Below are 27,436 nucleotides of genomic sequence, written 5' to 3'. Positions count from 1 at the left end.
GCCAGAACAGATATGTTTTGATAAATAATTGTCCCTAGTTTGGTCAATTAGCTCACTATTTCAAAGGCCAAGCTGCTATTTTTATTTTGTCTTTGCTTTGTCATATTCGGTTTGGTTTTAAATTGATTTAGGTACATTTCTATTCTGAAATTATAAAATTTTGATATTGTGAAGTTTTTTAAAATGTATTATGATACAACGCTGATGCAAAAAAACGCATGGGAAATTTTTTTCGTCAAGTGTTTTTTCTTTTTTATTTTTAGTCCTATTTTAATGAACTTTTTAGCAAACTGTATATAAATCTATCAACTTTAATTAATACGTTAACTGAAGGGTTGTTTTTTACCTTATCTTTAAAACACTCTATGTAATAATTTCATTAGTAACTTTTACTAAAATATTATTTTTCAATCAGAACCATATCTCTTGAACATTTTATTTTTTGACTCATGTTAACACATGCCTTGGTTAATTTTCAAGAGCAAAATGAGTTTTCCACCAACAATTTGCATTTTTTTACGAAATCATTACTTTATGATGTTATTTTTTAATATCACGAGGTAGCTTTGGTGATTATTGTCGTAATGTCATATCGCCACTTATTTTAGACTTCTATATTAAAATTTTAAAGTAAAGTTAAAAGAAACGATACAGGCTTGGTTTTAACAAATATTAGTAACACTAACAGAACTAAAGATATTAAAAAAAATAACTGTAACAAAAAAACTTGTAAAAAATACTCTAATACTTTGTATTGCCTCCCCCGGCTGCTCCGGCTGCTATAACATCGGTGTGTACTGTTAATGAGGCTACAAATACTATAAATAATAATTATAATTTAATTATTATATAATTATAATAAATATAATTTTGCATATAAAATGACAGCGATCTTCATTTCATAGCCATCGCTAATGCCGTTAATACGATAGGTATGATCGAATAAAGTAGGTTGTCATCATGTTATATTTTTCCATTTTTCTTCAAGAATCAAGCGAATATTCATAATTTCGGCCATCTTCAACAAGATGGCCAACAATGTCAATCAAGATTTAACAATGACTTGCACAATCTTCGACACTAAGAACCATATTCAATCATACACATCAATAATCACCAAAGCCATCTCGTCATTATGAAGAATAAGAGAGAGTAAAAAACAACTCTTCTATTAACTCTGTATAATAAGTCAAATAGTAAAGTTTATAATAAACTGAGATTACGAATTAAAGTTAATATATGTAAAAAAAAACATTATAAACTTGGCCAATTTTTTTTCCGTTGCGTATTTTGCATGTTGATGCATAAAAATTTGCTTCAAAATAAAGTATTACATATTTCAAAAAGAAAGTACATCTCAGGATATTTCTACCGAACTATTTGTATATAAATTATTTCCTAAAATACTTATAAATGTGTTTTGTAAATAGCCCTGTATAATTTACTGGTGTTTTAAAATTGAAAAGAAAGATCTACACGTCAAATGCAGACGAGCAATTCGTCAAACTCGAGAGCAGCGCGTATCGGTGATTGTTTAAGAGAAAATGTACATGGCGTCATGACATACTGATATCAAGCCAGTGATATTCGCTACTCTACCCTCATATCGATTTCTAATTCAGACCTAATTGTCTGCAATAATTACGCAAGGTTTTGTGTTAAGAGTAAATGGAAAATTAAATTTACAAGTGGAGCACTCATAAATCTGACACACACTTCAATATCGATTTGATTAGCTACGTACTTTCAATATTTTGTTAGCTAATTAGTTTTTTACTATACTTTTTCTTGCTTGATAGGAACCTAGCAATATTTGCTTTTGTTAGGCATCAGAACTTCCTCTTGGATATGCAAGATTTTTTTTTGTTGGCGGGGTCACCTCTAGTTAGGTGCTAGGAGAAATCCCTTCTGGTACTTTGACTGAGAGTATATCTCAGCGGAGAAGGGGTACGGAAATACCTTCGACTGCTCCACAAAGGATTTTCTCCAGAGGAAGCAAAAGCAAAAACACTGCTCGAAAAAGGGGAGAGTAAAGGACCCAAAAAACAGCCTGGCGTAGCTCCACCAAAGTGCAAGAGAATGAGCGAGAACCTCTCACCTCTGCTCTTGCAAGGAGAGAAAAAGCCACAATGAAAAGCCGTCCAACACCGAGAGGCAAGCAGAGACGTACCACCAGCGTTGCCAGAACTCCAATGTAAGGCCTTGGCGAGTCATCAACTCGATGAAGGAAGACCATGGTCAGATCCTCTTAATAGTAATTGGCCTCAAATCCATGGAGGTAATAAAGAAAGAGAGATATATCCTCTATTATAGATTCGGGACAACACCAGTAGCAGGTCTAAGGAGAGACCATGTTAAAGAGGTGGAGAAAATGGAGACAGATCCTCCAGCCTCCACCTCGCGGTTACCTTAGCTGGACACAAACTCCTAAACTGTGAAGGGTACGGAGGGCTAACATCAAGCGTGGTAGGGTATATATCCTCCTAGGAGGTAGATGTCCACTCCTCGGAGGATGAACATGTGTTACCAGAGGAGAATGGGAAATACCCTAACCCGCTTACAAACAGAAAGAGCGCCATGTATAATGAGTGACTGTGTGATGAGTTATAACTCATAAAAGAAGAACACAATAGATTTTTAAGGTAAGATATTAATTCCTCTCCACTCATTCTACAATCTACATTCTTGGCATCAAAAATAAAAAACTACGTTAATTAGAGTTATATGATACCAAGCGTCACTGGTTGTTTCTCCTAGAGAATTTTTCTATGAATAACGACATTATTAACGTCAAATTTAGTCAAGTAAATTACCGAACGAGCCCGTTTCTCTACACAGCCAATTACAAAACTTTTTGCACGAGCAATATCTCTTACGTCAGCATAAAGCAAGAGCCGATTAAATGGGGAACGCATAATAAGTAAGTGTATGTGACGTTATTGTACTTGAGATAATGACATATAAGGATGGGAGTTTGGCAGAGCTGAATAAATTCCACGTTAACCCGGCAGAGAATGTTTTTACTACCTTGGGGCGAGGAGGCGTTACGTCACCAAGTAAGCTTTGGCAAAGTGGCAACTTTAAATGGCACAAAATTTTACGGTGGTACAGGGTGGACCCACTCCTACGACGCAGGCTCTTCTAGAACAACTACAAATGAAATCGAAATGAAATTTTTGAGGCATATAAATTTGTGATTCTTTAAATGGAATACCCCATACCGGGTGCGTCTCAAAAGTGGCTATACCCCCTATAATTTTTTTATATTTTCAGACACAAATACAAGATTTGGTATGGTAATATATGACATAAATTATGATTAATTGACGTATTCAATTGGTCACTTCCTGTTTCACCGGAACTTACTACAACTTTTGATTTTTAAATGGCACCCTCTGTATATTTATTATTTTATATTTTTTTTACTGGGTTTTACTTTGTTGGATTGAACATGACACTCTGAATAGAATGACATATCATATGTTAACTTTTGACATTTTTGAATATGGTTTATTTGAAAATGTAAAATGCGGTTCATAACGATAATTTGACTCGAAAAAACAAATGTGTGGTACCAAATTATTTGTAAAAAAATGCTGTTTCCAAATACGTTAATGAGCCACCCTAGTTCCATTTGAAAAAAGTGAGATATGAATAAAAATAGGATTTAGGCATCTTTTAACTTAGCTTTTAACCGGCCAGAACAACACACGAAAAACATTAGACGATCAAATATATTTTTCCAAGGCTCCTTGATTAAAAATTAGTGTTTTTAACATAGCCTTGGCACTCTAGATAAAATTTTAAAATACGATTTTTTTAAAGCGAAGATGTCAAAAGATGACATGTGAGATGTCATTCTACTCTGAGTGTCATTTTCTATCGAATAAAGTAAAAATATACCGAAAGTGCCATTTAGACGCTCTTCTCCGCAGACTCTCTTACTTTGTTAGTTTAACATTACAATATACTATAGATGGTTAAGTGTAATTTTGCTAGCTTTTATTCAAAATTAATTTTTTTATTGATTTTTAGGATAGTCCGAGTAGTATGAGAATGGGCCACCCTGTATGTTAGGGTAAGGGAAAGAGCGTTGAGTCTACGGTATTTCTCAGCTTCGTAAATAGCGGGGAAATTTATTAGAGGGTGACATCAGCCGCTTTCGCCGATGTACTTCGAACTTTAATGAAACGCAGTAAAAAACGATTTGCCGAATAAGTCTTTTCTTAATTATTACGACAGGCGAATTTTATGTTTCAATTTGCTTACCTTTCCTTCAAATTTAGCTCGGTTGGAGCTCGTTAAATCCCTAAATCAGAGATGTACGCCAGCTTTCGAATAATTGCCGTTCTGTTCTTGACTAATTCTTTAATAAAAGGTACACATAAAATATACATTTTTTTATTTTAAGATAATATATTATCCTTTAATGCTTTCGCACACTTACCAATCTATTACAGTAATTCAAAAACAACTCACTTCCTTCACTATTCAATGCTTTTCATAAGTACAACATTTTTTTTCAGAATCTCTTTGTCTCGTGTGTGTCTATCAAGGTGCTAACTTTAAATTACCCTGTAAATGTGTTTATCTGAAATATTCAAATACATGTTTTATTTAAAACAGGAATAATTTATATGATATTAAGAATTTGGGGTGACACAGCTTCACGAATAATTTAAGTACAAAATGTGAATCATAACTTGAAGCATTATGTTTTGGTTATCTGTTCCTTTATAATATTTGTGTTTATTTTATATATTTTATACATTTTTATTTATCATTTAACTAATGAAAATATATATTTATTTTTTACTTAAATTTACTAAAGTATACTTAAAAGGACAATGAATTCGGCCAATGTCTACTACCAGTCATGTCCTATGCACTTAAAACGGACATTATAAGGAAACTGCAGGTCGCACAACGCTCAATTGAACGAAATATGCTGGGAATAACCAAGAAAGAATGTAAAAGAATAGAGCGGATACGTCAAAAAACCCAGGTAATAGATGTCATCCACAGAATCAAATCCCTCCAGTGGCAATGGGCAGGATACCTGGAAAGAAGAACGAATAACAGATAGACCACAAAAATTACAGCATGGTATCCACGAGGAATTAAGAGACAAAGAAAAGACCAAACCTGAGATGGGACCGTGATATTAGAAAATTAGCAGCGATAACTTGGGCCTGCATAGCCAACAATAGACAACAATGGGCCCAACTACAAGGAGACTAGGTATGTGGGAAGGCTACACCATAGTTCGAAATTGTTGAACAAGCTGAAAATGATGATGATACTTAAAAAATTTACTTGTGATAACCAAACAGTCTTACAAAAGTTTCCTAAGATATAAAGTCAAACTTAAAAGTTATACAATTTAAACTTATAATATAATTGCGGTACCTGTATATTTTTTTGTCGCACGATAAAAAATATTTAATAATTTCTATCCTATTAATTTCTAATACGGCAAAATTTATTTTGTACCTTTAAAGCAGAATTTCGTGACGTTAGATAATAAAAAGCTAGTCTTTCTTTATACCTCCCGCAAGAGATATGTGACATAAATATTGGTATTTAGAAATATATATTATTAAAATAATGATAAATAAAAAATGTATTTTTTATAATGTGGTTTTCACTTGTGAATATAGCAGCTGGAAATATTCCTGTAGTACCTTTTTGTTGGTGGAATGAATAAATAATTATCTAGCCGGAAACTATAACAAATTCTCGCTATTTCCATTAACTCGCACTAAGCTGAAAATCATTTGACGTCTATTAGAAACTGGACTAACCCAATTAATAAATTTACCAGTGATTCGATGCGTTGCCGACCCTTTCCCAAGATACATTACACAAATTACAGGACTAGAAGCTCATTTAGATTTCACCCGAGTTTAGAATGACCCCAAGGTCCACTTGTCTATAACTCTCCGCTACTGTTTGCTTTCCTGGTAAAATTTCGTGATAAACATTGTCCAGTAAATATTTATAGAGCTAAATTTAAGCTCTTTATTTGAAAAGTTCTCTGTTCATTACCCTTGAAATCACCAAAAGCTAGAGACAAAAATATTTTTGTTGCTCTAGAAATAACATTTAACATTTATAACAATTTTTTTTTGATTATGACATTGAAATTTTTATCTTCAGATACTTCTAATACTGATATATTTCTATCTGCGTTTTGTTAATTTGAAATTAACAAATACTATCTAATGACAGTTACAAAAAGAAGGTAGACAAAATATACAATCTGCACATATTTTTCTGTACTGTTTTAAAAAAAATTATAAAAAATGAAAATATGTTTGAATTTCTTCTAAGTTCTAAAAATCAAAAGCCGCTATGGTAATATAATTTCGATTTCATTATTTCATAGATGGCTATTATTAATTGTTATCAACATCATATTTTTTGCAGTTGTTTAAGTATCACATTTTGTGATAACTATTATCACCTTTTCCGTAGCATCGAACTAAATAAATTTTGTGTCTCTTTAATATTCTAATACAACAACAAATATGACGTTAATTAAAATTATATTAGAGAATGAAAAATAAATTGTATTACCATAGAAACGCGTCTTAATTTTTAGGGCTTAGAAAAAATTTAAACATGTTTTCGTGTTTTTTTTTATTTTCTCTAAAACACGGGATTAACCATTTTAGAAAAAGTAATTTTTTTATCAACAATTGATATTTCTCAACATATCAATAATAAAAAAGTTTTTCTTCTTGTAAAGACAATCCGGGAATATACTGTATATAACATTTTTTGATAAATCATATTTTTAAATTGAAATATTACGAATCAATAACAATTTCGTACGCAATCTCATAACATGTCTGTAAATAGATATTAACCCAATATGATTAATTTAATTATGAATATACAACAAACCCAACAAAATCCTCCTGTTTCGGTTGTAAATAATATGAAATTTTACCTTTCCAACAATACTGTGAGCGAGTTTACTGACCTACAGGTACGCTTGGCTTGGCTCTAATCGATTACTGAACTTTAATTGGCCAAGTACCGATTTTGACCAGTCAACTGTGCGAAAACTGGCTTTTGCTTTTTTGCTTTAAAAAAAGGCCGAGCCTTTTTTAAAAGGAAATGATACGTTTTCATTCTGATTACACACCCGTGTAATTCCTGATAATTGACGTATGATTCATGCCTTTAATGAATGAAAGAGTTACGTTTTCTTTTAAATTGTAGTTAATCCTCAAATAATGACTTTTCTGTATAACATTTAGTTAGCATTTTTATTAACGTTAATGAAAGTTGATTACTTTTATTGCAACATGTTTATATATTAAATAAAATATAGTTGATTAATTTCGAAGTTTTACACCTATAAACATCCTCTACGTCCATTACTGTTCTCGTAAGACTATAATGGACTATAATTTTTTTATTCTATGCTTTTTAGTTAGTAACTAATAGCATTTTTAGCGAAATCGGTGGCATCATTTCTTGTTAATATTTAAAGCCCTTAAAAAAACATAGCAAACACAGTAATAAAATTATTAAAATGTCAGTATATCTAGGAAATTTTATGTATATTCGGAATATCTGCACCTTTAAAGGCTTAGATATCTTGATTTAGTGAGAAAATTAATTATTTGGACCCTTGTTTTTCAGCCTATCTTTGATGGAAGTTAAAATGTCCCCTACAGCTATTTCTGTTATCGTGAGACTACAATGGCCCATATTTTCTTATTCTAAGCCTTTTAATTAATAAATAACATAATTTTTAACAAAATCGGTGGCATGACGAAAATCGCCAATTTTCATGATGTATGGAAAAAAGTCGAAAAAATGCCAATTTTTTTACTTTTTTGCACATATTCAAAGGCCTTAGAAACAAAATAAACATAGTCATAAAATTATGAAAATTTCAGCATTTGTACGAAATTTTATGTAGACACTTTGGTAAAAAAATAAATTATTATTTGGACCGATGTTTTTGAACTAGTTTTGATGATGGTGAAAATGTCACCTACAGCCATTGCTGTTTCCATAAGACTATAATTGCTTATATTTTCTTATTTTACGCCTTTTAATTAGTAAATAACAGCATTTTTAGCAAAATCGGTGTCATGACGAAAATCGCCAATTTGCATGCCTATATGTAATATGGAAAAAGTGGTTTGTAAAAAGTACTTTTTACAAGTTCTCACAGGCCTGAGAAGCATTCGATTCAGAATATCTTTGAAGATACCTTTTTTTAGAAACTTTTGAAGGCTTAAGTACCTTGGTTTTTACCGGTTTAATAAAAGAAAATATATGTTCCAGATGAAATTCATTGTTTAATTATTACAATGAAATATATAATCTACAAAAACTGGAAATGGAATATAATAAAGCATAAAAAGAGAACGCGAAATACGAAATTATATTTGAACGTTGAATTATGTTTCGAGCAATTTATTTCTTTTGTCAGATTTCCCATTTTTTATATGAACAAATATATATGCGCTCATATCGTGCCTGAGGTAAGTAATTTGGTCTGGTGAAACGAATTTCAAATCTTTTAAAATCTTATTTTCATGTTTCAAATTAGAATTAAATATTTATTTAGGGACTTTAAAGGAATTTATCAGTTTTAATGTGGGGTTTTCATTAATTTCATAGATTAATAAACTTTTATTTTTTAACAGACATCTAAAGAATAAAAGTTTTAAAAGGAAATTTGTTTGATGTATTTGAAAGCAGAATCAGATACAGGAGTTTACACCATTTTCATTTTTATCTTAGAAAAAGATATTAAAAAGTTAAATAAGTTAGATATATTGCTTAAAAAATCATCAAAAACGGCCCACTAAAACAAAATATATTAAATTTTAAAATACATCAAAATTTTAATGTGCCCGTTTTTCGTACCGGTGAGTGTGAAATAATGTGTGATAATTACCAACCCAAGACCGCATATAATAAGCACAAACTTGAGAATTAATATACCCAAGACCGCAAGAAAGTAATTGTATGAATTTTCTTCTTTCAGAACCGTGTGAGAAGACATATTGCGCCTGGGGTGCCCAATGTGTGAACGCTCCTGACGGGAAGGCCCTTTGCCAGTGTCCAACATCATGCAAGTCCAAAAGCGAACTTGTCTGCGGGACCGATAATGTGACATACGAAAACCAATGTCTGCTGCGACTTGCTTCATGCAAGGCTCGCCTTGATACCAGAGTTAAACACAGCGGACAGTGTAGTAAGTGCATCATATCTAGTTGTTAATTTCTTATTTTTAAGGATTTTGTTTCAAATTTAGTAGCAATGCAGAAGAAAATGTAACACATTTTATATTGTAATACCTTAACAGAATTATTAATTACATTTAACTTAATGAATAGTAAATTGGAGAGTTTAATAAACACATATTACACATTTTTGTCTCGTGTCAAGTAATAATTCAATTCAATTTCAAAATTAATAGCTCCACAGAAAATTAATAATTGAGAATTATGGCTATATCGATGTTTACATTAGCATGAAAATCAGTTTATCAATACAGTACTTCGGTATAATGCTATTTATTTATAAATTGCATTAAAGAATCCTAAAAACATTAAAATAATACATTTTATGAACGTTACTAACTCCATTAAAAGAGAATTTACTTTATTGAATTTGCTTTGGAAAATAAAACAGCAAATACAAGCAAAATCTAAACAAACTGTTTGGTTATTTAGCGTTTGATTTAATAGTTTTTAAAATATTTGAATGTATAAAAGCTTAACGAGAAAATTTTTATAATTTAAGAGAATTAGTTATCATATATTATAATAATATGCCATTATTTTTTTTTTCAATTATTAAGTGGCAACCTTGCATTTTTCTGTTTACATCGGGTTTGTCTTGGGTACTTTCATTTGTACAGTAAAATTTGTCTATATACATTGTCCAGTCTTAGTGCTAGTTATTTCATCAGTATATGTACCTTTTTTCTGAGAAATAAAACTGGACTCAATGTTGAATAAAAAATAAAGAAAAAAAAATAGGAAAAGAAACGACGCAGGAAGGTAATGTATTCCTGTTGGAAGATTATATACAGCTGTTTCAGATAGAAGCGACTTTATGAAACAACGCAGTTGCTTAAAAATTTAATGTAAAATTCTGGCAGAGAACATCCCATACTATTTACTTTCAATTTTCTTATATAAGAGACGTAAGGATATACTTAAACTAACTCGCATTATCTTTTAAATATTACTATAAAATTTAAATTAATGTAATAATAGAACTAGAAATAGAACATCTTTATTTATAATGTCGAAAAATAGCAATATTACTGTTTGACACTGGACTAAAAAATAATATCTGAAGATATTTGCCAAAAAAATCCTTGTGTCTCCAATAGCAACTTTACCACTCTATATAAAGTAATAAAAGACAAAAGATTAACACAGTGAAAAGAAAAAAGTACGAGAATAGTATTTGAGGTCGCAAGTATAGGAAGGCAAAAGGAAAATGAAAAAAATAAGACGTATTATTTTCTTCCAAGTGTGTATCTGCCAAACGATTTACTTCTCAATAGCGACTGAGAGATATTTATCTGAATTTTTATTGGGGTCTATTTATAGACTGTCGATTGACGTTTCAAATTAGATATTGAAAAAAGGGAATACACGATTTATGACAGTCAAATAAGGGCCACGTCAATTTTTTGACTAGCGCAACAATTTTTTATACGTGAGTGAAATAAATGGAGCATGACTATTAAGCCGTAAAAAAAATAAGATGAAAGGAAATGAAAAAATGCTTATTACATAAAAAATATGCCTGTGTAAAATTTTATATTTTTTGAAGTAGAAACCTTTGTCGGGCAAAGTCACAAAAAATATATTGTTACACACAAAGAAACGCAAATGTAGATATAAAGAGTTTGCAATAAGTAGAAATTTCTGAACAGTATTGGAATTAAATAATTATTATTAAAGTTTATATTAAATAATGTTAATTGTAACAGGTGTGAAAATCTAATATATAAAATTCTCATGTCACAGATGATAAGAGATAAGATATTTTTATTTTTTTATGGTTTGGTATTAAAAAATGCATAAAACCCTAAAAAATGACTAAATGTTCACCCTTCTACCATCAACCCCTATTTTTTAATTAGGGATTGATTTTTTAATATCTTGTTACCATACTCCTCCAAAAGGGCTTGACCGATTTTGATGAAATTTTATATGGTTATTCAGGAGGTCTTAAGAGTAGGTTATTATCTATGTTTTGTACCCCTAAGCTCACCCCAATTTTTTTATTTTTATTTTTTCTACATTTTTATTATTTCTATGTTTTTATGATGTGGCATTAAAAGTACATACAACCCTAAATTTTCACCCTTCTACCCTTATTTTTTAATAGGGTTTTTTTATTACCATAATCCTCCGAAACGTTATCTATTATTTATACCCCTAAGTGATTAGGGTTGTCCACCCCAAATTTTATTTTTATTTTTTGGGCAAAATTTTTTATTTGTATTTTTTGTAATGTAGCATTAAAAATACATTCAACCCTAAATTTTCACCCTTCTTCCACCAACCCCTATTTTTTAATAGCGATATAGTAATTCAATAATTTTAATTTAACTACAAATTGTTTTTAAAATTTGTTATAGAATACCTTTATAATTATTCTTTAATTTATCAGCAGTATCAAACTTTTATAATGTGGCATTAAAAATACATACAACCCTAAATTTTCACCCTTCTACCACCAACCCCTATTTTTTAATAGCGATATTAGTAATTCGATAATATTAATTTAACAACAAATTGTTTTTAAAAGGAGTTAGAATATTTTTATAAATATTCTCTAATTTATCAGCAGTATCAAATTAAGTCGCAGAGAAATTTGTAAACATAGAAACCCAGTATGAAGTAAAAAATGCGTTTAATGTGGTTTGTTTTTGTAATTTTACTTGTCGATTTTAAAATATATATTTATTATCAGATCCTTTATATCGATACACTGTACCACACATATATTTCTTTTTTAAAGCTATGTGTCACATAAAATTTATTTTCCCCTACAAAATAAAAGGAGACATTTAGAATTTTCAGTGAAGAATGAAAAACTACTGAGCTGTGATCGGAATAAAATATGTTATATAAAATTTAAAATGTAGTAACCTAAAATAGAACTGAAGTGAATTGAAAACAATTTGAAGAATGATCATATCAAATTTACCTTATATTTTATATGTTATTGAGGAAATATTCTTCCTTATAACAAATATGCTCAAGTGAAATTTATTAGCTTTGTTCTGTAACAATTTTTTATAATAAAGTTACAAAGTATACTCTGTTTAGTCAATTTTTATATTTAAATGTGTTTTTATTTACATATTTTAATACTTAATATTCTCATTAATTATTGAGTGAGTAATATTTTTGCTTCTTTATATAAAGTATATCATCATAATATTTATTTAGAAAATATATTTTGTTGTATGAAAATTGTTACAAAATTTATGTTGGCGAGTTGTTAGGTGGGTTTGTTAATCTGGAGAGGATCTCCTTGTTTATGCGGTTTCTGCACCCCTGTTGCCAACCTTAATGATCAGGTCAACTAGAGGAGTTTATTAGTTAACTCAGGTTCATATTCCAGTTTACATTAAAGGCCATTACTTTGTAGTACGACGGATTCGAACATAAAACTATTAAACGATAAAAATAAAAATATGATATAAATTTGCAGTTTAAACATTAAAAAATTGGTTTAAACTACAGTATATCGAAAAGTATTAGAGAGAAATGTATTTCAGAACTTCATTTTTTACTTATAGGTATATGATTCCAACTCAATAGTAAATAACATTATTTATTTGTTACTATATTTTTGTTGTTGTAAATTTCTTGTCGGTTACTATATATAATGCAATAATAATTATAAATACAGCTTGTTTATACTTAATTATAAACGAACTAATTTAAAAAAAAGTCAGTATTTTGTGTTAACACAGGTTATGAAAGAACAACTGAACTATAATTGTACAGTTATCAAATTGTACATTCTAACAAAAATATATAGATGGTTTTTAAAAATATGTAAACAATAAGAACTAACAGAAATCACTTACATCAATACAAAATTTAAAATTATAATATTAAAATGTGAAGGGAGAGGACTTATTCAAATTTTATGTTGATTTCCAGGCTTCCACATGGTGTTTTCACTGCTTTTATTTATTCTAGATATCTTACAGCTTTGTAAAAAAACCTAGTGAGAATAGGACTCCTGCAGCCAGATGTTTATGATAATTGAAAACAATACCTTCAAACCATTAATATATGTAGTATCTCACTCTTAGTAAGTTATAGCTATAGTCATTAATTTTAGGTTTAGATTTCACTGCATTTGGTTTGTCTATCACGAGTGATATTGTTTTGTGCCGCTGTGTGGCTGCTGGAGTTATATAATCTGTTTTGTTATTTGTATCAAATATCAACAACGCATATGCACAACGCTTAGTTAGATTACCGAACGCATTGTAACAAGATTAGGCGTATTATTAATGAAATTTAATTACTTTAGCGACAAATTATCCTTTTTGGAAATACCTTTAATCCGATTTCATTAAAATATTTTACATCAAACAATACTATTTGTTATTAACATATTTTAATTAGTTTAATTTTAAAAATAGGATAGGCATAGCTGAAAAGATCATTTGAAACCTGGTTGTATGTAGATATAAAATATATGTTTAAAAGTAAGTAAAATGAAAAAATGGCTCTATGAACAAATGTCTTTTAAACTTTTCAAAAAATATAGTATACACCTCAAATAAACGAGAGAATAACACTAATATAATTTATATATTCTTAATTAAACAATTAAAATTTAATAGAGTATTTAACTAAAGAATTAAGGGAAAATTGGCCCTAGAGAAGCTGTATTGTTTTCTAGGAAAAAGTACTAAAAATGTTCATCGCGATTTCATTTGAAGATTTTTCAATTTAGATTCCTTTTCAGTTTGGAAGCAATTTATTTTAATGAAAAATTTTATTTAGAAACTGACAACGAACGAATTAATAACAAGGATTGGAGCGGAATGTTTCGTTTGAAAAAGCAGAGAATTCAGATTTTGTGCTCAACTCTTTTGCATTAAATTTAATACGATTTTATTGAGAATGTATTCTTTTACATTTTCTATTAAGGGGTTTAATTGTATTAAATGAAAGTGTACAGTTAATATTGATATTTGACACTCAACATTTAAATACTATATATTTCTCTCCTATCATATTTTGTCTTTTTTTTTATTGAAAAAATTCGAAAGTTTAACAAATATGATTTTGTAAAAAATGTATTGAAAAATAAATAAGTGTATGTAATAAAAAATTCTGGTGTGATTTGTTTTTTTTAATGGACGTTATACGGTATCAATGCAGGTAAAAGCTTTAATAGAATATATTTTATAAAAGGAAAAAAATACGAAAAAATGTGATGATACGAATTTTGTGAGTTTTGAACATATTTTCAGCAGATAATACCAAATGTGTCGGAGTTTCATTTCCCAAGAGACAAAACAGCTACTATTTCCCGAGTTGTATGGATCCTTAAATGGATAGTTACTGCCCAGTGTGTGACCTCGTAAAAATATTATCTTGTTATAAAGGTCCTCGGAGAAAACTCAATTGGTTTATGCCAGTCGATTTTCTTAATATTGTATTTTGCAGCGTAACCGCACATTTTTCGAATTAAATTTTTATTGCCTTACGCTTACCTTACATTTAGAGATATTAAACGACGGAAAATAGAAAACTGTATCTCGCATAATATTCTATATTCCTTCGGAGAACCGAATAAAAAAATATTATTCCGATTATCAAGTTTATCATGCTATTTGAAAGATATCCTTGTGACATTTAGTTAAAGATTAAAATTGTTTTTTAACTCACTCAATAAAACTTCCTTTCTACAACTTTAATAATAGAATACTACTTCTTGTTGCTGTATATCAAGTCCCTGTTGCTTCAAACTTATCTATACATATTTAAAACACTCTGCAAAATCGATTCGACAAGAAAGTGTTAGTGGGTTGCCGTGTGTAGAGGACATTAATCTTGAATGGAAGAGAAACGCAAAAACATATTTTGAGGTGGAGTGGCTCCAAGATAATCAAATGGTATCCGGTACAAAATAGAAAAGACTTTGAAATCTAAATTACAAGCCTTCGCTTACTCGGCTAGACGATTTACTAATTTAGCTTATTTACCAGCTAAACTGTTTCAAGCAAATGGCAATTAAGTGGATTTTATGATGTTCTCGATCTCATAAAACCGCCCACAGTAAAGTTTCTTTCCGGTCAAATTATTTAGTTTGCAGTATATACCCTCTACTTTATTTTCTCTGTAACTACATACGTTTTTCTTAGAGATATACCAAAGGACATATAAATCACAAACATAAAAATCATCGATGAAAATAATAAAACAAGAACTAAAATATTATTTCTATGCATACTCTGGCGTAATTTTAATTTTATCATCAGACAATATACTAATAAAAGTTAATAAATATGACAGGAATTTTAAAAGCACTGGGTCGCTTCAAAAATTAAATTAATGTAAACTAATTGGTACACTTGATATTCGTTTGGAAAATACAAATATTAAAATAAATTCCTGCGGGTCCTCGTATATTAATAAATACGATTAAAATTTTATATGACCTGAATTAGGTAAAATAATATTTTGATCGAGTTAAAATTAATGGTATATATTTAAAAAATTGTCCAACAACTTTTATATTTAAATTTTTATTTATATGACATTTGATACGCAAATTTACTTTACATTTACTTATTTAACTTTAGTTTGTTTTAGTGTTTAGTTATGGTTCCATTTAAATAGCAATGTTTATAATTCGAAGAAATAAAATATATAAGAGGTAAAACAAAATTTTGAGGTTATTAACTGTTATACAATTATTTGTGACAGTTTTAATTATAATAGCACCTTTCTAAATATTAATCATACGAATTGCAACATATTTCGAATTAATAACAAACTAATAACGCTTTGGAGCAAAGCATCCATCCAAATATTAAATATTTTTTTAAATTAATAAATCCAACATAATTGCACAACTTTATTCACGGATTGTTGGTCCACTTTAACAATAATTGATATTGTTTATCGCAAAATCAATATTTTAGTGTTGATTTTATTTTGATTAAATTGATAATCGAGTTTGCATATTTATTTTATTAATAAAGTGTAGTTGGCAAACAGGCATAATACTCTAATATTAAATAAATTTAATAGTAGTAAAGAAAAGGGGGGGGGGTCCTATACAATTTTAAGTTATCATTTATTGTATTAAACTTTTGTTACATAATTTTTAAAAATAAAGATACCTATACTTGTTTCTGTGTATCTAAAAAGTATTAATTTTACTAATATCATTTTATAACGACCACTTAACTAATTTTAACTAACTATACCTGTTAGTTTGATTAAAGGAAATGAGTTCATTAATTTCAATGCTACCATTTTTATTTTAAATATTTATAATGTAAAATGCAACACACCAACTCATTCATCTAAATATTATATATATTTTTTAAACAAATATATCGAATAGAGTTGTTCAATTTTATTCATTGATGCGCTCTAACAGTAATTGTTTATCTCAGTATGACAAATTTATTCTGATTTTGTTTTGATTTAATTGATAATCGATTTTCTGCAGTTGGCATGTTTATTTTATAAATAAAGTGCAGTTATCAAACATTCAAAGTGATCTAATATAAATTAAATTTTATATATTGCAGTAGATTTATACATTTAACAATTTATCTCAAGAATAATTTTTACTGGTAATATTTACCAATGCTTATTTTGTGACATTGAATAAATAAAAGTAACGTAATCATCACAATTTATACTAATTTTAAGAACAAACCACCCCACCCATTTATTTAAATTCGTAGATATTTATCTTATTATTAACTTTAACGATATTATTCTCTATCAAGTATTAATGATAATATTTGTGTTAATGCTACACTGAAAAAATTAAAAGCAAATACTAAAAGACCTTTAATGAAGAATTTATCCAAATATTACTTTTGAACTGTGTTTACAAATAGTATTATTATACTATTCAAAAGTAATATTTGGATAAATTCTTCATTAAAGGCTTATTATATTTAATAGTTTCATTTTAATAATATAATATAATAATCATTTAATATTACAGTTATTTATTTGATTATCATAATAATAGTTAACAATTTTTGTACAACAGAAAATATATATAAATTCTTGTTACATAATTTTTATTAGCACGATTGGCACTTTTTTGTTTGGTTACGTTGTGTTTAGCGTGTTGTTCACCTAAATGTAGTTTATCTAAAGATATAATAGTATGGTAATTTTGGTAAAATAAGGTTTCTTAGTTAAGGTGTGGTGTTCGTTCAAAACATAATTAATAAGATTCACAAGTTTCTCAATTTTAAAAATAATTAAGGTAATAAGAGAGCACATATCTGAAAAAAACTGTAAGTTTCGTTTTGCTAAAGTCATCAAACTATGGCCGCTAAGTTCAATTAAGTTATTTGTTCAGGTCTAGGGGTAGGACTAAAAGAAAAAGCGTTAGCTCCATTGAAGAACAGCCTAATCTATGGTGTTATAAGGAAGAAAATCAATATGGCGCCTGCCCGGCGTTGTCTTCATATATGCAGTCACGCTACCTGTATTGCAAGTTATGTTTTCGAAGGGCCTTCTCTGTTCTTTTCAGTGGCGTTTAAACCAGTGAACTGTTCGCGCGCTCGTACAACACTGAAACCGATCGTACATCTTCGTTAGCTTTCGGGTCCCTTACGAATATATGTGTCTGGTTCTTGGGTTTCTCTATCGGCCTTAACTTAATCAAGCGGCTGTTCTCCTTTTTATAGCACGTTCTCCTTATCGTTGTGTATGCATCGTATTCTTCAACCGTTTTTTTTCTTAGCCAGACAATATATTTTTCTGAACAATTTTATTTAAGAATTCACAGGGTTATTCTGCACGTTCTTGCCGTGCGTTGTTTAATTCAAATAAGGGAGAGAATAAGAATATTGTCCATCGCATAGAGATATTAATTTAAACTTGCTCTAGAAAATTTGTGATAATAAATAAAATGTCAGTCAAGGCTTTATTGTTTTCTTTGCTATTTAGTAAAATAGTAACTTTAAGTAGTTCTTGCTATGTATTTCCTAAGGGTAAGTTCGCGCGCAACTTACACTTTTAACTCGGTATACGCGGTGTAAAAAAACTATAAGCTAATTTTTTTCCAGATGATTACAAAAAAATGTTTTGAAAGTTTATCTCTAAAATTATTTTTTGTAGTTTTATTACACCTTGTATAATAGAATGTTAAATAAGTATTAATGAAAATAAATAAAACGATATTTAATTAGTCAGAATATAATTTTTACATTACACAAAACTCAAACATTTTCAGTTATAGAGTTTGTCAAAAAATAAGTTTATCTTGAGACCTACAGTAGTCACACGTACTCCAATTCTTTATCAGATTTTTAACGCTCATTTTGCTTTTTACCTTTTGACGCTATTTTTGCTGTCTATTTATCCATCTTATTACTTATTACTACCTTCTTATTATCCTTCATACAGGCACCAAAAACAATAAAAATACATCAAAATTGTAAACGAAGCAGCAAAAAAAGTAAAAAGGCACCTAAAACATAAATTAAACATGTATGTGACAACTAAGCTGAAAAAAGCAATAAGATAAATGGTACGAATGACTCACCAGATAGACATGGAAATGTTACACCTATTTTGTGGCAATTTAAATTAAAATACTGCTTTAGATATATCTTTTCAAATAAAAATTTATTCAAGTGGCTGTTTAATGTTAAAAAGAATAAAACATTTAAGATCATAGTAGGTATATTTTTATTTTACCTTCAAAAATATTTCAACGTGGATAAAAAGAGTTGTATAAAAATATTGGTGGTATTTTATGGAAATCGGTACTAGGAAAAATAAAAGAAAATAAAATTAAAAATAAATGCAAAAAATGTATTAAATGCAAAAATGGGCCTATTCTAAGATGAAAGTAATATTTAAAAATGCTGTTTAAATTTTTAAGGAAGTTCTTCTGCTGCGTCAAATTATAAAACGGTCTAATTTGCTGGAAGATATTTTTAGACTCCCTTAAATCGAATTTAAAGAATTTACGAAATATTCTAAGTAGTTGTTTCTAAAACGAAACATTCTTTACATAAATTCTCCAGTTTCATGTTATGTAAATAAAATTGTTAATATATTTGTAATATTTTTCAGAAACGGTTTCAGATATTTTTTAGAATTTAAAATGACACTTATTCCAAGTACATTGGAATTTTCTTTGGAATGCTAGTTGCTAAATTAAGACCTGAATTATTTAACTTATTTTACAATTTATTGACTAAGTAATAGGTTTGTCAAAGGCATCAAGCAAACTTTGGAGTATAAAGAAAATTTGCTGTACGTAATCCCAATCAAAAAAGATTAAACGAATTTATAAAACAAAAGTCAGATGTTGGATGCCATTTCTTCTTAAATAATATTAATTAAAGAAACCAGTCTAATTTAATTATTTCGAATAGAATTGGAATCAAGGGATGCTGCTAAATTAATTAAAAAGCGATTTACTGAATATTGTGTTTTAAAAGTTTAGATTATTCGAGATTTAACGCGAAATTAAATGTCTTAAGTTTTCTTCGTTTTTATCGACTTCCTTTTTCTGGTAAAAGTGTTTTTAAAACCCAGACTCGGCAACGATAGGAAATCTTTATTGGCTAATTTTACTTTGCTTTATTTTAAAATGCATTTCCTTTTTATTTTACCTTGTACCATAAAATCTAAAAAAAAATAACGTCATAGTTCGCTTTGAAACGAAGATTGATGCCATTTTATATTTAAAATTATACAGTGAATGACAGCGAATGTCATTTTCAAACTAACACTGACGCAGTCATGATTATTAAGGAGGATGTATTCTGATCTACAGTGGAAGGGTAATCTAAAACAATTCCGCCAGTTAACGTACACAATATAAGCCACCAGCAATGTAATTTAGAAAAGAAGTTGACTATGTCATCCAAAAATCTCATACAGTAAGCTGGATTCTTCTTTATGATGTTCCATTGTATAAACCAATACAATCATTTCTATGTTCCTTCTCAGTCCTATTTTGAAGCCTTTCCTACCTCTATTTTCTATTTTTTGTTTTCTCTGTTCGACTATAAGACTACTGATACTTTTAAAACAGGCTTAATGATGTAATGGATTGCGGAATTAGAATTTCTGGTACTTTGTACGTACCCTGTATACATTAGGAGAATGGTAAGAATTGGTAATGTTACATTAGATTATATAAAATAAACTGGTCAATGGAGGCTCATAAATATCACTTATAGGTCCAAAATGCTTTTGCGGTGCTCCAAATTAACAGAATAAATTAACAAAAATTACCTTAAGTGGGTTTATTAAAAGAGCATTGCAAACTCAATAGTTATCTAAAGCTGATGGTATTGATAGCCTGGCAAATGTGCTGTTGTTCATTGTATTAAGCCATGTTAATGGTATATGGAGGATGTAGACATCAATACATCGCCAAAAATATCACTGCTCTTTGGTGGGATACTGCAAAATTTCTTTAGCCCATTTGCAATTTCAAAAATAAAACTTAAAAGATGTATAAAAAACGCAACAATAAAATTGCAATTATTGAAAAGTTAATGATACATTTGTAAAACCGAATGTGTTTTCTTGTTTTAGCTTGTGGAGTTTGGTGATAGATGGTTGCATAAACCTTTTTTTTTGTTTCAGTCGAGAGCGATCTGTGCAGAGACAAGAATTGCGGTTTCGGAGCCCGATGCGTTGTGAGCCCGGACGGCCGGAACGTCAGCTGCGTCTGTCCGGAGAAATGTCACAACTATGGCGACCACGTCTCCTCTCATCCCCTGTGCGGTTCCGATGGCGTCGACTACAAAAATAAGTGCGAACTGGATCGGGCTGCCTGCAAATCAAATACCAACATCACAGTTAAATTCAACGGCAAATGCGGTTCGTATTGATTGGTCGAAATGGGCCGGTTGCCGCCGCTCGTGTGGCTTCCGATATTAAGCTTATTGTTTTTCGCTTTTTCAAACCGATACTGGAGCCGAACACAACAGGCCGCGGGCTATACAGAGTCCTGCAACAGTGTCATTTCGGTCATCCGAGGTGTTAACGAAAAACGCCTTATTTGATACTTGAACCAGTTAAAGTATTTTTTGATAATATAATATTTGTAAATGAAATTGCAGCCTATTCATTCATTTGACAGTCCGTCGCCTTACGATCTTATACAGGAAACTCTAACTATTCTCTTATCTTATATTATATAACAAGCCAGATTTTGAGCTCTATTGAAGCTACGTTAATACACTGACCGGCACGAAAATGATGTATTTTAAAGTTTCATATATTGGGTTCAAGTGGACCGATTTTGATGATATTTTAAGCAATTTGTAGCTAAATTATTTGACTATTTAGTATCTCTTTCTAAATTAAAAATGAAAACAAAAGTAAAACAAAAAAGGTGCCCGGTGGCGTAGAGGTACAGGTTCTGGTCTACCAATCTGAAGGTAGTGGGTTCGAATCCCACACCCGGCATTTCATCAGCCGACTATTTTTATTAAAATAAAAATAGTTTGGGTACCTAGGTCTACTCAGCTTTAAATGAGTACTTGGGAGTCACAATCCTGAGGTAATAAGAGGCGGTTGAAGCGTAGTGCTAGCCACGTTACCTTCCGTGTATACCGAACGGCTCTAGTATGGCAAGCTGTACCTTGCTACTCCCAAGGCGTTAAACGCTATATACGGAAGCTATTATTATTAAAACAAAATTAAAAATTCCCACCTATCAATTATACGACGGAAAGCAAAATGATATTATTATGTATATATGTTATTTTGGTGAAAGTTTGGAACACCCTGTGAAATATGTTAAAGAAGCAAGTAATTTAAAAGTTATTTTACTATCTAGGTGCAATTTTTTCAGACTTTTTTATTAAATGGAAACTTTCATTTTTAATTTAGAAGGAGGTACTAAAAATTCAAATAATTTAGCTACATATTGCTTAAAAAATCATTAAAATAGGCCCACTAGAACAAAATGTATTAAATTTTAAACTACATCAAAAATTTAATGTGCCCGTTTTTCGTGCCGGTGAGTGTTTTTGGTGCTCTGGCATCTGCATGTGTACCAGAACAACCCAGATTTGTTAAGCGTAGGCACTCAGGAATAAGCGAAAATGGCTAGCTGGCACTGAATGGGTAGTGGTGACACTATATTTTCTTATAGTTCTCCAAATAAGGCAATATAAGGTGTTTTTGTTTCTCATTCAATGATACTTGTGTTTCAATTGCAGTAAAGCGTTTGCTTTAACACGGTAGTATATGTCCCACAATAAAGGACTCTTTCAAGAGTAAATTTTTATTATAGCCACCTCAACACTGTGTTTCTCACACTTCACTTGCAGGACCCTGTATAAATACACGACGATAATAAAATATTTCCACAAAATGTCATTTTTGAAATATAACCATCTACTTTTACTCACATTGTACTAATATATTCACATAATTTAAATCATTTGATAAAAAGAACAGTATATTAGTTTGTGCAATGATTTCGTTGTCACCTGATATAACTGTTTCATTTATATATTTGTTTTTTCTGTTTCGATAAAGCCTAATATCAGGTTTCCTGTTTCAGAATTTAAGTTTTTAAAAGAAATCTGCATCAAAAATTTTAAAAATCCCTTACACAAAAAAATTCAAAATTAAAGTTCTATTTTGTTGAATATACAGGGATGACATAATATACATTGGACTATGTTAGAGAATATTGAAGTATATTTATTGAAACAATTATTATCGTATAACCAGACACTTACTGTGTCGTACAACCTCTTACAAATTTGGACGAACAAATTTTCGTGCAAATTCGGATCCAGTTTAACCGCCTCCTAATATCTTTAATAGAGTTTCCTAAACAGCGAAAAAATTACATCGACCTCGTTTAATACAGCGCTAAACAATAAAGCTAAAGGTAGCATTTAATTGGTTTCAGATCCTTGTTCTGGTGTGGAATGCACGGAGCCGGAAATATGCCAGTTAGACGCTCAGCGTAATCCAGTGTGCCGTTGCGGCGATACCTGTCCCTTAGAATTCACTCCGGTGTGCGGTTCAGATGGAAAAACCTATTCCAACGAGTGTACTTTGCGACAAGAGGCTTGCCGGACCAGGAAAACCCTCAATATTATTTACCGAGGAAAATGCAGTTCAGGTCTCATATTTATTTCGCTTTAACTCAAAAATACTGCGAATTTATCAAGGAGAAAGGGATATTCTTTACATATTCTTCTTGTGTATATTTCCATCCATATTTGTTTTCTATTTTTACTTGGTACTTTGGCAGTATTATTCAGTGTTTATTGTGCCTTCCGCTAAGCATGCTTTACAACTAGATCTAGTGAACTAAAAAAGTAACAAGATACTCTTCCTATTAAACCCGAAGTATCAGAAAGTGGAACATATGTTATTTAGAAAGAATGAACACCTAGAGAAATATATTTACATTGAAACATTAAAAGTTTAGTTAGACTATAGAATGTAGAATTAGTGGGAGGGGGGTTAATCACCGCAACTTTAAAGATCCATTGTTTCTCCCTTTCTTGAGTTATAACTCATCATACATGAGGATATTCTTGTTGTAGGGGGGACAGGGTATTTCCTATCCTCCTCTGACATCAGACATCTAACTCCTCCGAGGGCATACACACTTCCACGGCTTGGATTTCTCCACCTCTTTAAATTGGTCTCTGCTTCGATCTGATACCGGTGTTGTCCCGAATCTCTTATAGAGGATATGTATCTCTTGTACCTTTCTAGAGGAGGTGATAGCTTGTATGCCACTTTTGGTGGCTGGTCTCACGCAAGTGTCAGCTCACTCTCCTCTAGTTCCCTTGTTCGGTCCCTTGGAACTTGCAAATCTAAATTAGATCCTACAAATATTTAAAGAACTTTGATAAATTTGGTACTGATACTAAATTTATAATATCAGTCTCAAGGGACATCAGAAAAGTTCATTAACTGGCAACGAAGAAAGACTTACTTTGAATATATCTCTAGTGAATAAACTATTTTGTATGTCCACAAATTCATTACAGCCGAATAATCAGTGGAAGGGAAAGTTTGATGTATCGAGTCCTTTTACGTAAAGAATGACGAATCCGAACTTCAAAATTACCATCCGAATCGTTTTAAAATATCCGACGCTAATCAAATCCCGTTCTTGCTAAAAGTGGTCCCGAAAACGAAAATTGGATCGGGCAACTATTTTCATTCTTCCGAAGAGATTTCCAACACAAAATTCGTTTAGCTGAGTCGGGCCTGATTAATTTGTAACACTCAATTATTAGTTTCAATCGGATAGACTCCCCGGCACAACTTACAAGAAAAACCGGGATGCCTCGAACCCCTATATTTCAGACTTTCTGGATTTTCCCGATTTAAATTTGCTTAGTCCCGGATATTACAATGGGCTCGGCTTATTAGGTTAAAAAGGAAAATAATTAAATTCTATTTTAAGGCTTTGTTCACGATAAAAAAATAACAGAAACTTCCTTAATGAATTATACCGGGTGCGTCTCAAAAGTGGCTCACCCTTATAAATTTTTTATTTTTTCAGATAAAAAAACGAGACTTGGTATGTTAGTATATGAAATAAATTAGGACTGATTGATGTATTCAATTATTTTTGGTCACTTCCTGTTTCACCGGAAATGACAACAACTTTTGATTTTTAAATGACAACCTCGGTATTTTTTTACTGTATCCGATAGAAAATGACACTCTGAATAAAATGACATATCATATGTCAACTTTTGACATTTTCGTATATGGCTTGAAATTGTAACATGCGGTTCATAACGACAATTTGTCTCGAAATAGTAGTGTGTGGTACCAAATTATTCTTAAAAAATGTTCTTTCCAAATATGCAAATGAGCCAACCTTGTTAGATTTGAAAAAATTGAGATATGATTAAAAATACCATTTGGGCATCTTTTAACCGGCTAAGACAAGACACAAAAAACATTAGACGATCAAATCTATTTTTCTAAGGCACCTTGATTAAAAATTAGTGTTTTTAACAGAGCCTGTTAAATGACTATTTATTGTTTGTTAAATTTTTCGACCTTGTTGGTTAAACGACCATTTCCCAAATGAATGAATTGGGACCAATGGATCTATACGATGGCATCCCTGATCCCCGGATTTGTCGAAGACCTAGATAATGCTATCAGGCAATCTTTTAAATAGTTGCAGACCCATCCCGGTATAATTAAATAATTTCAGTTCATATTTTGAAAAATATTTTTTTAGAGAAAAGGCATACTATACCACTGTATTCTACATGAAAAGTTCTAACAGAATCAGTTTTTACCTTCTCGATACCTTTTACAATAACGGAGATACAGGAATGTCTCAAATTGCAAAACCTTCGAAAAGACCTTGTAGCTCAGAAACGAAGAGAGCTATCAAAATTTTGTTTACAGCATGACAAAAAATTAAAAAAATTAATCTTCCCATCTTTACTAATAAGGGAGATCCCGTATGATTTCAATCAAAATGGGACACCCTGTACATCTGACCAAAACATTGTGCAAGTCAGACTAAAAATATGACAATGGAAGTCGGAATTTCTTTTGTATCACTGAATCATAGCCTTTTATAAGTTGTTATGAAGTTATTATGAAGTTAAAACTAAAATAACCGTTTTCTTTCCAGGCATAAATCCGTGCATGACCGCCCGATGCACCTCAGGCCAAGAATGTTCGATAAACAAATACGGAATAGCGGAATGCGTGTGCCCGCCAGAATGCGAGCCGACAATGAGGCCAGTATGTTCCAAGGACGGCCGGACATTCCCGTCCGAGTGCGAGCTGAAAAGAACGTCCTGCCTGGCCAGGACGACGATAGAAATCGCCTACACGGGCCTGTGTGGCGAGAAGGGCCCCTGCAGCGATCACGAGTGTCAATACGGAGCCACTTGCGTCGAAAGATCGGGCACAGCGCACTGCGAGTGTCCCCTATGTTCGTCTGAGTTCGATCCCGTCTGCGGCTCAGATGGTATCTCTTACGGAAACGACTGTAAACTGAAACTGGAGGCGTGCAAGCACAGGAGGGACATAACGGTCCTATACGAGGGGCCCTGCAGTAAGTCCTTATAGGTTATGGCGAGTTTTACGAGTTTAAATTAATACAGAGGGTTTAAATTAAAACCATAGACCATACAGTACCTAGACATGTTCTTTCATAGTCTTATTTCGGTTAAATATACTTTGTTTAATGTGTTTGAAGATCGATTGAAGTATTTTTGTGCCACATGATTGTATATGAAAGATCTAAAGGAAAAATCTAATAATGTGACAACTACTATACCTGTAATATTTATGTTTTGTAGGTTTACTAATTACAGTAACAGGAAATAACATAAATACTAAACTTTAAAAATCAGAAAAAAAAATAATAAAAATGTGAAGCCTAACAAAATAAAAAATTAAAAAAGTTTATGGCACGAACGGTTGTTGCCTCGGCGGACTCAGTGATTAGGTGTTCTGGTGTTTCCCCATCTTCCCCACAGAATCTGAATTCGCCGTTCTTTTTTAGTTTCAATCTACTGAGGTGTTTAATGAGGAGACAATCCTGTTAAAAACCCTGTGAACATTCGAAGATTGCTCTTACTTAAATCAAGAAAAATATTTGATTCTTCTCGGTCGTAAGTCCTGAGGAATTTCTTCGATTGTCTTAGACCGTTGGAGGATTCCAGATTACGCATGGAGGTCTGCTTTAAATTGGTTTCCACTCCAAACGGTTCTGGTTTAGTTAATCGGGGGCTAGTCTGCTTTGCTCTTGATTAAGACAATAATTAACTATATATGTATATAAAAAAAATCTAGGAAAAAAATAAATAATTATAGTAATAATTAATTATATAAAAAAATCTATTGTCAATTATGTTTCAAAAGATTTTCAAAAATTCGAATTCCCAGCATTTCTTAAACATATCTTTGGAAGAATGACTTACCATCTGTATTTATTGAGGACTTTTAAATATATACTTATAAATAATACAGTTTATACGTCACATTGTGCACTCACGACAAATTGCAAATAATTCTATTCTTTACAAACGTGTCTAGTTATCGTACGTATGGTCTAAGAGGTTTCACCGAGGAGCGATTTAAGCACGTTTCAGTTTTTACTGTTATGGCTCTTTTCTAATTTTGTTTAATATTAAATTATCTCTCGCCGTTGAGATTTCCAGTTTTACGTTGTTTCCCGGTAGAAATAT

General features: G+C 30.8%; 1 protein-coding gene across 5 annotated transcripts in view; it reads left to right on the top strand.

The window, feature by feature from the left end:
• LOC115876692 (agrin-like) overlaps positions 1 to 27,436 on the top strand; it is a 272,204-nt gene that overhangs the window by 196,105 nt on the left and 48,663 nt on the right. For all 5 annotated transcript variants that reach the window (XM_030892575.1, XM_030892578.1, XM_030892577.1 and 2 more), the window contains 4 exons: positions 9,020 to 9,229; positions 20,859 to 21,095; positions 23,149 to 23,364; positions 25,870 to 26,298. In XM_030892575.1, the coding sequence (XP_030748435.1) occupies positions 9,020 to 9,229; positions 20,859 to 21,095; positions 23,149 to 23,364; positions 25,870 to 26,298 (1,092 nt within the window). The remainder of the gene's footprint in view (positions 1 to 9,019; positions 9,230 to 20,858; positions 21,096 to 23,148; positions 23,365 to 25,869; positions 26,299 to 27,436) is intronic.

The sequence above is a fragment of the Sitophilus oryzae genome, unplaced genomic scaffold (assembly GCF_002938485.1).
Source record: "Sitophilus oryzae breed Bouriz unplaced genomic scaffold, Soryzae_2.0 scaffold_1440_pilon_pilon, whole genome shotgun sequence".
Taxonomy (NCBI): domain Eukaryota; kingdom Metazoa; phylum Arthropoda; class Insecta; order Coleoptera; family Curculionidae; genus Sitophilus; species Sitophilus oryzae.
This window is presented reverse-complemented; position numbering and strand designations above follow the sequence as displayed.